The sequence below is a fragment of the Protomyctophum bolini genome, assembly GCF_963924005.1.
Source record: "Protomyctophum bolini genome assembly, chromosome: 20".
In the NCBI taxonomy this organism is placed as follows: Eukaryota; Metazoa; Chordata; class Actinopteri; order Myctophiformes; family Myctophidae; genus Protomyctophum; species Protomyctophum bolini.
This window is the reverse complement of record NC_137881.1, coordinates 34,348,101-34,362,841: the sequence shown is the minus strand read 5'-3', so window position 1 is coordinate 34,362,841 and position 14,741 is coordinate 34,348,101. Positions and strand designations below refer to the sequence as shown.

At 41.7% G+C, this 14,741-nt stretch overlaps 1 protein-coding gene across 1 annotated transcript; it reads right to left on the bottom strand.

The window, feature by feature from the left end:
• Positions 1–963: 963 nt before the first annotated feature.
• Positions 964–10,557, bottom strand: LOC308335711 (uncharacterized protein). Its single transcript, XM_080792873.1, has 5 exons — positions 10,514–10,557; positions 3,223–3,276; positions 2,893–3,048; positions 2,117–2,212; positions 964–1,334 (listed from the first exon to the last, which is right to left on the bottom strand). Exons 2-5 carry the CDS (start codon positions 3,274–3,276, stop codon positions 1,032–1,034), a joined length of 609 nt encoding a protein of 202 aa, XP_080648999.1. The 5' UTR covers positions 10,514–10,557; the 3' UTR covers positions 964–1,031.
• Positions 10,558–14,741: the final 4,184 nt, after the last annotated feature.

Sequence of the window (14,741 nt, the reverse complement as noted above, 5' to 3'; positions counted from 1 at the left end):
CATGAACCCCAACAGCATTATTTAACAAGACCCAGACAAATGTATAAAAAAAAAAGTATAAAAGAACGGTGGTTCTTTAAGCAACAAATTTAGTTTTAAAGTAATGTGCTTGGAGCAATCAATAACACATAAAAGCAGGAAGGTCAAATGGGGAAGAATTTCCTAATATAGAAAAAATAAAAACGTTTTTCTGATATAGAAAAAATAAAAATAACGTTTTACTGTCTATCGGTGAGGTCTGTACAGATTAATACATTCTAATTGGCTATATGCACCGTGTACACATAAGCACCTCCACTTCAAAACAAGTCTGTCAGACGCACAGATCTGACATGCTGCTGTATGCTTCATACAATAGGCTTTTGAACAGTGCAGTGTGCTGATTCACATTTCAGTCTCACTCCATAACAAACTGCAGTGTGCTGATTCACATTTCAGTCTCACTCCATAACAAACTGCAGTGTGCTGATTCACATTTCAGTCTCTCACTCATTAATGAACTGCAGTGTGCTGATTCACATTTCAGTCTCTCACTCATTAATGAACTTCAGTGTGCTGATTCACATTTCAGTCTCTCACTCATTAATGAACTGCAGTGTGCTGATTCACATTTCAGTCTCTCACTCATTAATGAACTGCAGTGTGCTGATTCACATTTCAGTCTCTCACTCATTAATGAACTGCAGTGTGCTGATTCACATTTCAGTCTCTCACTCATTAATGAACTGCAGTGTGCTGATTCACATTTCAGTCTCTCACTCCATAATGAACTGCAGTGTGCTGATTCACATTTCAGTCTCTCACTCATTAATGAACTGCAGTGTGCTGATTCACATTTCAGTCTCTCACTCCATAATAAACTGCAGTGTGCCGATAGACATTTCAGTCTCCCTACTAAAAACATACAGTATGTGCATCCAGTTATCGCATCACAAAAATAAAACACCTGGAGACTTTTGTCGTATGTGATGTGGTTTCCTACTAATCTGTTTTCACTGAAAACATTCAAACTGAAGTTGTCAGTCAGGACACTAGCCAAGCAGACAGTTTTTCAGTGTCTGCACTTTGGGAGTAAGCTGTTGAGGGTCTAGTCCAAGCAGTACCTTTTGAAAAACCTCCAAGATGTATTTGAACTTCTTGGGGTACTTCAAGTCAAACACGTAGGTCAGTCCCAGGAGATAGCAGCAGGCTCGGCTAATATCGCCGAGGTTGTTGAGGACAGGGATTTCCTCAATAACAATACCTACATCAGCAGCTGGTGATTCTTGGGTTTGCAGCCTGTAGATAGTCATCAGTTCCCCCGACAACTCCTCTTCTACATCGACACCAGCATCCTGCACACATTGTAAAAATAAAATCTCATGAATGATAACGTAATGATGATGTTCACGGTATTATCATTCTAAACAGTTACTACTGTTGCACAATTCCCTGCTCTGGGTGGGATCTCCGTCAGTCTAATTGCTCTACATGAAGTGTCTTGAGTTTGCAATTGAAAACGTTTGCTGCCAACCAGTTGAAGAAATCACAGATTGAGGCATTAAACTTTGTTTTTAAGACCATTCATGTTCATGGAAGAAGCTTCTTTAAACATGTATTCTATTGCCAAATTGTGACCTTGTAGATCTGCTATTTTTGCTGTACAACATGCTTCCATAATTAAGACATGCTGCGGTATATGCTGCAATGGAACTTGTATCCATGTGCAGTGCAGACCTGAACGTATCTTGACCTTACCAGGAGGACAGTATGTAGGAACGCATGTCTGAACTGCAGCAGCAAGACATGCCATCTCACAACCTGATTCTCTGGACACTTTCTCACAAAACGAGCTCCTCACTCTGCCGTTCTTGGCACGTTTGAGATAGTGGGCTGTATTTTGCGTGTCTTAAGTACCAGGTCTTATTCCCTAACTTGAGTAAACTAAAGACCTAGAGGCGTGATCAATGCCATTTGACTATTCTGAGTGGCCAAAGAGCATTGATCACGTCTCCAGGTCTTTAGTTTACTCAAGTTAGGGAATAAGACCTGGTACTTAAGACACGCAAAATACAGCCCAGTGTCTCACAATTAGCCATGATGATGACATTAGTTAAAACTACAAATTGTTAAATACTTCAATGTCCTTGATCAGGGCACCAGGCTCTTCTCCCAGATGGTCGATGAGACACTTGATCACGATTTCTCTGGTTAGCTGTATGGGGTTTCCACTCTGCAGACAAAGTTTTATCCTTAATACAATGCATTACTTTGCACATTCAAGCTGGGCTTTTGTTTACCAACTTTAAAGTCTACCGTTTAAATTGTCTGCACACAGTTTTAGCATTTAGGGCCCCATTTCCACCAGTGCTAAACACATTATTCCGAAACTTCTTTGCCTTTTTTACTCTTTTGAAAAACAAAATTGGTCAACTAGCCAATCTAAATGAACAAAAATGTTTTTCAAAATAGTAAAAAAAGGCAAAGAAGTTTAGGAATAAGAGGGGTTTAGTACTGACAAGACTATTAAGACATGCATTTCGTCTATCAGGGAATGGACAGGACAGACATAGTGATGACCGTTTAGGATACATTAGTATCTAAAGTAAGTGATCGTAATTAACTTAATGGGACAGATCTAGGACATTTGACAGGTTTGCGTTACAGGCAAGATACTACAGTGGAAGTCAATGAGGAACATTTCTCACCTGCATGTGAAGTTACAACATGCCAAGGAAATTACAACACAAACTTCTACCAGTGTTCTAGCTTTTTAAAGTGAATGAATACCGAAAATAGAAGATCTGCAAGTTCACAGACTTCAGTGAGATGCAATGTGAGCTTGCATATCTGCAATTTTCTGATTTAGAAGCCGTTTTTAAGAATCATCCTCAGGTCGAAATGGTTTATTACCTGAAGCAGAGCACTCATTTTTGCTCGATGTCGCTCTCCTACAGCACCTCTCTTAGATTGGAACATGGACAGCAGTTTAGGTGTGTAGAGGTCCAACATCTCCATGAATTTCGGCTCAAGCTTCATTGTAGTGATCAACTTGAACTCTGCGCTGACCTGAAAAACAGATGAGGGGAAGGGAGAAAAACAAAACACATTGTGATCTTGTACATCCATTTTCCACCACTTTTGCTCCAGGAATGGGTACATATAATAAATACATTGTGAATGTGTGTCACATGCAGGATGTCATTTATGTTGAACACTGCTACAAGAATCCAATTTACTCACTTGTGAAGCATCAAACAAGGCCGGCCATCTCTCCTTTACATCCTTGATGCTCATCTGCTGGCGGATGATGTCGTGTCGTCGATGTGCAAAGGTTCTGCACATCAAGTCCCTGATGGCTGTGCCGTTTTTCTTCTTTGACTCGTCGATCAGTTGGTGTCGGTAGAGCTCTTGTAGTTCCTTAGTGTCTCTCACAGGATATTCTGGAAGGTAAAGCACTTCTCCTTTCCGTGCTTTCTTTACATTCTTTGCTGATGCCCTTTCACCAGGCCTCTTGTTCTTAACAGTGTTGCAGGTAACCTCAGAGAGTCCTAAGTCAACAAGCTTTTTCCTGTAATTTTGCATCTTGGTGGTAAGACTATGGTTCCATTGTGAACTGCCATTAGAACTGTGATCAGAGAGGCACGGGTGCTTTTTGACCAATGCCACTGCAACCTCAGCAATCTGTGGGGCTGTTGGGTATGCTCCTGTGTAGTTGAACATGTAGTTTGCTAAGCTTGCCCTAATTTCAATGGCAATCTTAGTGTTGTTGAAGCGAGTACCATCTTTTACATATACTTCATTGGCACACATCAGTACTCCCTCCGTTACCACAGAGAAAAGTGGAATGGAAATGACACTTGGCCATATTTTTCTAATGTGTTCACGCGGAGGGGAAAGTATAATGTTGTCGGACGATTCTGAGGAGTAATCGGTCTGGTCTTCCCTTGTATCACTAATAGAACTTAATAATAATAATCTTTATTGTCCCGAAGGATATTCATTTTCACAGGTCTGTTCAAACACCAACAACAAAAGCAGCACATATAGAAACAACATAACACCAAGACAATACAAAAACAACATGAGTTCCCCACTGTGTACAAGAAACCATCCTATCGGCGGGGCAGTTTGTTTAATGCCGCGATGGCTGAGGGGACAAAACTCCTACTGAAACGAACCTTTTTCCAGGGTAAGGTTCTGTATCTTTGTCCTGATGGCATGAGGTTGAAGAAGCGATACAGGGGATGATCAGTGTCACGTGATATTGAGAGTGCTAGCCGTATGATTGCATTATTGTTCAGATCAGAAAGTGTTGGTGTGGGAAGTCCGATAATCTTGGCAGCAATACGGGTAATACTGAAAAGTTTGTTTCTGTTAGGCATGGGTAGTATGTTGTAAAAACATGCGGAACAGTATAACAGAATAGGTTGGATAATGCTTTTGTACAGTAATAAAAGAAGATGAGGAGCAACAGATAATGATCTTAACTTGCGGATTACATGAAGTCTTTGCTGAAAACGTGACTGGATAGATGTAATATGTTGATCAAACCTAAGTCTATTGTCCAGGGTGAGTCCAAGATATGTGAAACTGGCAACCTGTTCTATTGTCTTACCATTAATGAGGAGTGGGTTAAGTCCGGTGTGGGTTGTTTCAATGACCAGTTCTTTTGTTTTGTCCACATTCAACACTAGAAAAGTTGTCAGTGCACCACTGTGTAAAATGAGAAATGGTGTTCTGATAGACCGTGATAGAGTTATTGTCATGGAGCAGTCCGAGAATAGCAGTATCATCAGAGTATTTAAAATATGTGATGTTGCTGGGTGAGGGGCTAGTGCAGTCATTTGTGTATAGTGTATAGAGGAAAGGACTGAGGACACAGCCTTGGGGGGCCCCTGTGTTAGTGATAACAGTTGATGAGAAAGATGTGCCTACTTTAACTGCTTGTGGTCTGTTACTCAGGAAACTGTGAGTCCAGTGTATGAGGAGTGGTGGGATATTGAGGAGGTGCAGTTTCTTGATCATGTGATGGCGTTGAATGGTGTTGAAAGCAGAACTGAAATCAACGAAGAGAATGGTGGCAAAATTGTCCGAGGATGAGTCCAGATGTTGGAGAAGAGAATGAAGGATGCATGCCACAGCATCCTCTGTCCCCCTCTTTGCCCTATATGCAAACTGGAAAGGATCCAGCTGTGACCTGACAGCTGGCAGGATGATGTTTAGGATCAATCTTTCCAGGCATTTCATCATTATTGAAGTTAAAGCTACGGGTCTATAGTGGTTAGGTTCTGAGGGGCAGGGTTTCTTGGGTACCGGTATGATGGTGGATGTTTTCCAGGGGGTGGGTACGGATGCTGTCCTGTAGGATTCCCAGAAGATGGAGTGAAGGATGGGGGAGAGCTCCATGGCACAGAGCTTGAGCACCTTAGCCGAGATGCCATCCGGCCCTGGTGCCTTGCCAGGCTTACACCTGGCCAGCAGCTGTCGTACCTGCTCCTCGGTGAAAGGGGGATGCGACGGCTCCTGAAAGGGGAGGGCTCCCAACAGTTCCTCACAGGCAGCAGAGTAGTCGTGACTGTCAAACCGTTTGTAAAAAGTGTTCAGAGTATTTGCAAAGGTGGTAGGATCTGGAGTTGTGCAGTTCTTTTGTCTTGTCTCACCACCAGTTAGGATTTTTACTTTATTGAAGGCTTGTTTTGTGTTCATGTTTTTAAACTCCTGCTCTATATTATTTTTGTATTTGAGTTTGGCCTTAAGAATATCATTCCTAATTTGCCTGTCAATTATTTTGAGGGCGGCCCAGTCCTTGCGTTGAAAAGCCTTCTGCTTTTCACTGAGACTATATTTAATATGAGGAGTAATCCATGGTTTAGAATTTGGATATTTTGTTATTGTCTTTGTGGGTATAGTGGTGGTGATACAGAATTTTATGTAATCGGTGATCACGGAGACCCTCTCGTCCAAGACGCCTTCAAAGACGTCCCAGTCCGTGCAAGCCAGAGAGCCCTGCAGCTGTGTAGTTGCGTCCTCCGTCCATTGAGGGGCGCAGAAGGTCTGCGGTTTGGACCGCTTCAGCTCCGGTTTGTAGTGCGGAAGCAGAAACACTGTGTTGTGGTCCGAGCCTCCCAGTGGAGGATGCGCTCGAACACTAAAAGCATCAACAATATTTCCGTAACACAGATCCAGGATCCGTTCTTTCCTCGTGGGAACGTCCACATATTGATGGAGAGAGGGCAGGACCCCCTCGAGTCTACAGTTGTTGTAGTCTCCCAGAATAAACAGCGGGGCTTCGGGGTACCTAGCCATCAAAGAATTAGCTGCCTCGGCTACTAGCTCTGCTGCTATTCTATAGTTAGCTTTAGGCTGGATGTAAACACACCCGACAACCACCGTTGGGAATTCTCTTGGGAGATAGAAGGGGCGGAGTGACAGGGTTAGCATCTCAATGTTAGGTGTACAGACTGTGTTGTGGATCTTGATGTTATTACACCACCTGTCGTTGACGTAGATACAGACCCCTCCGCCACTGTCCTTGTCCGACTGACCCGTCCTGTCCGCCCGTATGATGGTGAATCCATCCAGACTGACATCGGAGTCCGGTATGGTCTCATTGAGCCAGGTTTCAGTCAAGGCGATGACACAGGCTTCCTTGTAGGCTCTCTCCAGGCGGCACTTGGCGTGTAGTATATCCATCTTGTACCTGAGAGAGCGAACATTAGCCAGAATGATGGAGGGGAGATGGGGTCTGAAGCGACGCCTCCTCAGTCTCGTTCGTACACCCCCCCGTCTCCCCCTCTTTCTGGGACGAATCTCCGGAGGTAGAGGATCGATCGGCCTACTTGGACTCGCACTTGGACTTGGACTCGCACTCACATGCATGACACTCCTTGCATACCGGTATGTCTGTGTGTTTGGAGTAGAGAATTCAGGCACATTGTCTGGAGTAGTGACTTCAGGCACATTGTTTGAATCCATCTGATCGTCTAGAGTAGATAAATTAAGCATGTGAATTGTTGGAATGGTTAGAACTTTGATTCTCCCCCTGTCACTGATCTGGTCGGTAGAATGGAGTGCGAAGAAATCACCCTCACCCCAGGATTCATCCAAGTACTCCAGAGAGAAAGTCTCAGTGAGTCCATATGTGTCCTTGACAGTCTTATGCAACTCTTCTACAGTGCTGGGTATTCCCGATGGCAGTAGAAGCTTCTCACTCCGGTGTTGTATCACAACTTTCAGGGCAACCGAAGACATCTAGGTAAAACAAGACTGAATTAAAGGGAGGTGTAGGACAGTTAAGTCTTTTCTTTTGTCCTTTTACCTAAAGTGGACAAACAATGTGACGCTTTAATGTCACCATGCGTTTGCCTCCCATAGAATAAGCTGCCAAGGGATATGAGTCACCAAGTTCACCATGTTGTAGAAGGGTCATATTCCCAGTGTGCTCCAACACATATGCCCTATAATGTTCATCATAACGGCCCTTGAATACCTTCACAATGAAATTGACATCGACATCTACAATAACAATCTGTGAAATCTCAACAAAATCAGGTCGCCCACCAGTTGACCCATAAGGCAAAACCATACCAGCAGAATATTTTGTGCCATGGTGTATCACATTATTGGTCAAGTTCACAGAGGTTTGTGTTGGATAAACGTTTTTGAAAGACTGCTGTATTCCCAAATCAAGTATTTCTAAAGGAACAGATGATATTTTAGTGACACATGTTGCAGATTGTAAAGCATTTGCTTGTGAATAGTATGCCATCATTCTTTGGTGCTTTGAGGCTAGTGACAGCAATATATTTCTGAAGTTGTTTGTGTACCTAACAACTCTCTTAAAGAAACTATGTTTTGCCTCAAAGCGCATAGTCCAGAGACCAACTAAAGGACCAAATCCTCTTATGAGATCGGGGTAATGCTCCACAAAATGGTGCTTTGGACGCAATTTTGTGTCTGGGAAACACTCCAACAGCCTGTGACGGTGTTCTGATATCAGAGTGTCTAGATAGCAAATACTTTCCTCATTAAGAGTAGGGGATACTGCAAGCTCAGTAATATCTTTTAACCTCATGAGAACTTCCCATGCTGGGTCATTCTGTGGTATCTTTGAACCAATAATGAATGGTAATAATCTTAATAGCACCCAATTCTCATGTGCATTCCCACCAATATTTTTGCGAGAGGCAAAGGTTGCTGGGACAGGTCCAGGTTGATCAGTTTTATCAGTCCATTTGTATGGAAATGTAGTTATGGACTCGTTAAGTTCTTTTAAAGTGAAATACTTGTTGCGGTTGAACACATTAAAACAAAGCGCCAATTCGAATGGAATTATGCCTTCAAAAAGGTCGTGTAGGACATCTAGTGGGTAACCCGTTACAAAATGGAAATAACTTAATTTCTCTGTGATGGGACAACCTTTCTTCACACCACGATAGTTAACTAGAGCAGGATTGTGTACTGCTTTAACAGTATTCACATGAACATCATAGTTCTCTTTTGTTCTTGGTGGAAAAGCTCCTGAACGCACTTATTTTTGCTGATAGTCAGAACGCTCCCCAACACAAAACCTACAGACATATTGTCCAGAAAAGTTTTCTACAAGTCCAGCCAAAGAATGAGCTCCGAGATTGTCGGCTGAAACACAAAACACTGTTCCTCTGACATTTTTACCAAGCTGAGGTACAAAAATCCCTTCCTTCTCCAATATTGTGAGATCTTTCAGTAGAGGCTCCAGAACCGTTTCATAGTGAAACTTTTTTACATCATTTGCCTTACAAAGAATGGCCAAATTAATCGACGTTAGCTGTGATCTCAGTTCAGATGGTACATCAGCAAGTACCCAGTACACTGCTGTGATTTTGTGCTTTTTTCGTGACGTTCCAAGAGGATTGCAAGTCTCCAGGTCGTCACAATAAATGATTAGTGAAAGTCTGTCCTCTTCATTAGCAAGAAATTAATTTTGCTTGAAATATGTGCCATCATGAAAGGATGACAACTGTGAAACGTTTGAATGTTTAGTCAAAACGTGGTTAAGAAGGCCTTCATTCTTCAACAATTCTTGTATGGAAGGAAGAATGGGAACATACTGAAAGCTGCCCTTGGATTTGTCATGTGGATCCAACAGATACTCTACTGGCTCAATTAAACTGAAGTTTTCCTTAAAATATTTGTCCCTCTTAAACTTGGAAGAAAAGGGACCATCTCGACCTAGTGCTGTGCTAAGAGGATTAGAGTGACACAATTTGTCTACCAGTTCGCCGACAGTAGCTTCATCAATAGCACAGTTATTCTTAGTAAATATATCATTAACTAGCTTTGGAATACACAGAGTTGTTGAAGTGCAGATAAACTGAAGCTGTTCCACCAAGTCATCAACACATTTCACAGACACATTATAGACGTTTTCTAATTTTAACAAGAGAGAACCAATATTTTTCTCTATTTCACTTGAAATATAATTTTCACAAGCCAACTCTAAGGTATCAATGTCCTCATGATCATGTGATTCCAACACCGGAAGGTGGATTTCATTTTCATTAATGACTGGAGGATTTGCAATCAATTCAGTCTTAAAATCTTTCAATGAATAGTCTTTGTGCTTTCTAGTTTTGTGTGACGCATAACTCCCATATTGGTTTGTTGTATAATCGCATCCATCAAAAACACACTGTATGGTTTCAAGTCTATTCAAGTGAGAATTAATATGTTGCAAATAGTCTTTTGGATTAGAATGAAATGAGTCACAAATGTTACATCTGAAAGCTTGCACATGCACAACTTCACAATCTTCAGTTCTGTGCGATCTACGCAAGTGTGAGTGCAGGCCACCCCATGTCTTAAATTTGCAAGGACAGTTTAAATGTATACAGGAAACTGAATAGCCATGTCCAAATGTACCGTGATTCCCTCTGTAATGTTTCAGCAGTGTCCCTTTTGTTGAAGTCACGAAAGAGCAGTGTTTACATCGCCATTCCATAAGCTGTAAAACAAAGAAGAGATACACTAGGTGTTAACAGGGAACCAACAGACTGATGTAATGTTTCTTTCAAAAATTAGTTTGACTAATATTTGTCATAACAACTAATCTATAAAAATCACACCTGTGTGAACTGAGTGATGCACCTATATGCATCGTAGCCTACTGTACTACTCATACTCAGTATAACTCGTACTGTACACTGTACTCTGGCTGCTGTGTGTGTGACCTGAATCAGCCCAATCAACCCCAATTCGTACTCATCAGGACATACATACGGACATAGCAGTTAGTTGGAGCTGTCAGGCACCACTCAAATCCATATCACTGATAAAATACATCTACTCCCAACTGTAAAATCTCAATGATTCAACATTTTAATTATCCTCCTCAAGGATCAAACACAGGGAAGAATTATTGAAGCAGCTGTGTTCATATAAGCAAGCAGACAACGCAGGGGTAAATGAATAATATCTGCAACACAATGTTTCAGGAATATAGTTGAATAACTGTATAGAAAGGTTCTAAAACAATTATTAAACAGTGTCATACCAGTAAGGTATCCAGTCACTGGTTTGTCCAGACTGTTGAATTGCAGAGTTGAGGTGGAGCTGGAAGACATGGACAGTAGAAAATAAGACTAAATACACAATAATGAAACCCTGTTAATTTCCCATAAGGCACACTGTTCAATCCTTAGCTCTTGTCAATACTTTATTGATTCAATATTTATAAATGCCACAGAAAGACTAATAGTTTAAAACCCCCAAAAACCTGAAGTGGCAGATTTACAAGCATGCACACAACGCATCACAATGAGACATGCTGTGAGCTTGTAGATCGGCTATTTATTGCTACTTTTGTGCAGACACTGTAGTATGGGTGACAAAACATCAAACGTTGAAATATGGAGATATGAGGTTTCTGCCCAACAGCAACGATGTATATATGAAATTATGAATACATTGTGTGTGTTTTTTACCTCCTGGAACCCAGGTCAAGCAGTGACGAGGCTTTGTTGGCAGCAGCAGGGAAGGAGAATCAAACAAGAGAAGGAGCCAGACATTGATGCCTACAGACAAATATGCAGAGATGCACACGATCAGACAAAGCAACATACATTTTTATACAGGACTTTAGTCCATAAATAGTTAAATACCTAATGTTGCGATCACAGTCACACGGACAGATGCAAAGATAGTCTAGTATTCATTTTTTAATGGAAGTGAGCGACATGAAGATACAGCCAATGTTTGTAGCAGGCGCAAAAGATACAGCAGCTACAAAAAGTTGAGCTGGTTTCAACTTTAGCTACAAAGGTGCAAATAATATGGTCTAGCTTTGTATCTTTTGCATCTGCCAGTGTGATTGCATCATAAGAAGTTGACATAAAATGCCTTAATGATACTGGACTTACAGGCTATAGTTGACAATGTCCACTCTCTGATGTTGGCTCTTGGCTGCAGTGATTTATTCGACAGTCTACAAAACAAACACCAACATTAAACTGTATACTTTACACTGTATACTTTAAAAACATAAATGTGGAAATAGCTCATCTACAATCTCACAAGCAGGCTTGAGCTTTTAGAATGATTACTTTTGCAAACAGACATTTAGCACTAATCTAAATCCATTTCGTTCCATGCAGTTTATAATTCCAATGATTGTGCTGGATGACAATGTCCACATGTAATTGCACTGTCTGACGCTGCCTGCAGATTTATTCACCATTCTACACCAACAGGGGCGGTTTTTGCCGCTATACGCAAACTATGCAGCTGCGTAGAGCCCCGACGGCTAGAGGCCCCGAGAGTTCTCCCTGAAAAATGTTTAATATCGCAGCCCCGCCAGCCCGTTCCGTTGCAGACTCTCAGTTGATTTGGCGGCCCCCCCAGGGGGGGCTCCGACGGCCCATGCGGCGTCGCTTCCTCGGCGTCACTTCTTCATGATACTCCCCCGTTAAGCGACGCCCGGTCGCGGCCGTTCGTCCCGTCGTGGGCTCCCCTGTTGGTCTTTGTCCCCCTTAGCAAAAGTAATCTTTCTAAAAGTTCAAGCCTATAGCCTATACTGCTGGCCTACGTTAAACATGAACCGCACGCAGGCACCGCAAAACAACAAGCTTATCATCTAACGTTTACTGTATAAATGAAGCATGTTTAGTTTAGCATTAAAGCATAGAATTCAACAAAATAAATAATAAATACAAGCTAGCCCGCTCTTATAGCGGCCATTTTGATAGTTCTTTCAGTGAGCCATACATACAATTGTAAGTCAAATGAACTACAATTACCATGCAGCCCTGAGCCCTTCCCGTTCGGCGCGAACTTTCCCTCGCAAATAATGTGTATAGGGCTATAGGCTATTCTATGCATTTTAACATGATATTGTGTATGTACACGGCTGAAACATGTGTAGTTTATGTGTATAGTGTCGAAGACCACAGGCGTTACGTTATGGTGGGGCTTAATGAAAATTAGCATGCACTCTGAGTCTCTGACAGTTGTCCATTAGTTTTGCTAGTCATGTGAACCATGGCTGTGAACAGTGAACCGTGTCCGTTCCAAAAAAAATAAAGTATGAAGACACGGTCAACATTTAATTAACATTTGATAGCTGGCTACTTACCATGAAGGAGAACTTCTCTTGTAACTTGCGTGGCGCGGCTACTGCTGCTGCTGCTCAGACTAAAACGTTTTTATTTTTTAATGGCTGCCAGCCTGCCACTCGGGATCCACTCGTATTAGTCCGGCTATCATCGCTGTTATGAACTCTGGCCAATAAGAGGCAGGTAGGCGTGTCTAATGGGCATCTACTAATAATATTGGGTTAGTATGATAAATAATTACATTTCTTCAAACTGATCTGTATGATTACTCCATTCTCAAATATTATGATGGAAACTTACTGAGACTTATATATATATTTGACCAATATTACCAGTTTGGCATATACTCATTTATTTTCATGAAATGAACTAAAACAATAGATGTACATTTAACTCACAAATAACAGTTGGATTTTTACTCATTAATTATTGTATCTCCAACTAAAAGGATCCCATAAGTGATATTCACAGATTTTATTAAGCTAATATACCTTTTTTTAATAGTCATACTTACAAGGCGATTGTTTCACTTTTCTGAGTGTAGTCTGTGGTGTCAACATGGTGATTTTATTTACCACGGAACGTGTCGCGCACGCGCGCACGTGCACGCGCGTGCATGTGCACATCGCATCGCGGCATGCACACAGAACAGCTGCATAGCATTATTGAGTGGTGCACAGTGTTGTTTTTGGCTCTTTTCTATTTTAGTTTAGTCATAGTCTTTGGACTGAAACTTCATTTAGTTTTTGTCACATTTTAGTCACCTGGAATGTCTTGCTAGTCTAGCTTTAGTCGACTAAATGACAAGATTTTAGTCTACTAAATCTACAGTTGATTTAGTCGACTAAAATGTATTTTGGCGGGTCTTGATGCCGTCTTAATGAGTGTTTTTACACTTGCTGAAAATAGCTGATCTACAAGCTCACAACGCGTCGCAACGCAACCAAGTGTAAAATGACTTATATAGTAATCATATTTTATTGTAAGGGCTCCCTCCCACACATCAGTCTCACGGTGACAGACCCAATAATACTGAATGAACTGCTCCACACACTATAGTAATCATATTTTATTGTAAGGGCTCCCTCCCACACATCAGTCTCATGGTGACAGACCCAATACTACTGAATGAACTGCTCCACACACTATAGTAATCATATTTTATTGTAAGGGCTCCCTCCCACACATCAGTCTCACGGTGACAGACCCAATACTACTGAATGAACTGCTCCACACGCAGGTAGTATAGTCATGTGACCTGATCATGCTATAGGAGGCGTCTTGGCGCCTCCCAGTGGCACAAGCATAACATTGCACATCACATAGAACAGCACAGTATTACATTATACAAGTGAGGACGTGTATCCAATCAAATCTCAACAATATTAGCCCAATGTTGCTGTTAGTCTATAAAACTTTTGGACCTTGTGCGCTCTCTGTGTTCGTGTGTGTGTGTGTGTGTGTGTGTGTGTGTGTATGCACACGCGCGGAGAGAGACGCGGAGAGAGAGAGAGAGAGAGAGAGAGAGAGAGAGAGCATCCTACACGTGAGATGTCAAAATTAATTGGAATAAAAACTCCTGTAGGACTCGACTCCTAGTCGGCGACCAACCGTTTAGTGTGAAAGCCACAACGATATAATAATGACAGTCGATTTAAAACAAAGAAAAGACTCCTCCTGTAGTCTGTGGTGTCAACATGGTGATTTTATTTACCACGGAACGTGTCGCGCACGCGCGCACGTGCACGCGCGTGCATGTGCACATCGCATCGCGGCATGCACACAGAACAGCTGCATAGCATTATTGAGTGGTCCACAGTGTTGTTTTTGGCTGTTTTCTATTTTAGTTTAGTCATAGTCTTTGGACTGAAACTTCATTTAGTTTTTGTCACATTTTAGTCACCTGGAATGTCTTGCTAGTCTAGTTTTAGTCGACTAAATGACATAAGATTTTAGTCTACTAAATCTTCAGTTGATTTAGTCGACTAAAATGTATTTTGGCGGGTCTTGATGCCGTCTTAATGAGTGTTTTTACACTTGCTGAAAATAGCTGATCTACAAGCTCACAACGCGTCGCAACGCAACCAAGTGTAAAATTACTTACAGTGGATCTCTTGTCCACTAGTCCCTTCCTAACATTTTAGTCTAGTTTTTATTTGTCTACGAAATTGT

Excerpts from the sequence above, each read along its gene's own strand:
- LOC308335711 (XM_080792873.1), bottom strand. The coding sequence starts at position 3,276 with ATGAGCATCAAGGATGTAAAGGAGAGATGGCCGGCCTTGTTTGATGCT. Across the intron at positions 3,049-3,222 it reads CCTTGTTTGATGCTTCACAA|GTCAGCGCAGAGTTCAAGTT; the intron begins GTGAGTAAATTG and ends TCTGTTTTTCAG. Across the intron at positions 2,213-2,892 it reads AAATGAGTGCTCTGCTTCAG|AGTGGAAACCCCATACAGCT; the intron begins GTAATAAACCAT and ends CTTTGTCTGCAG.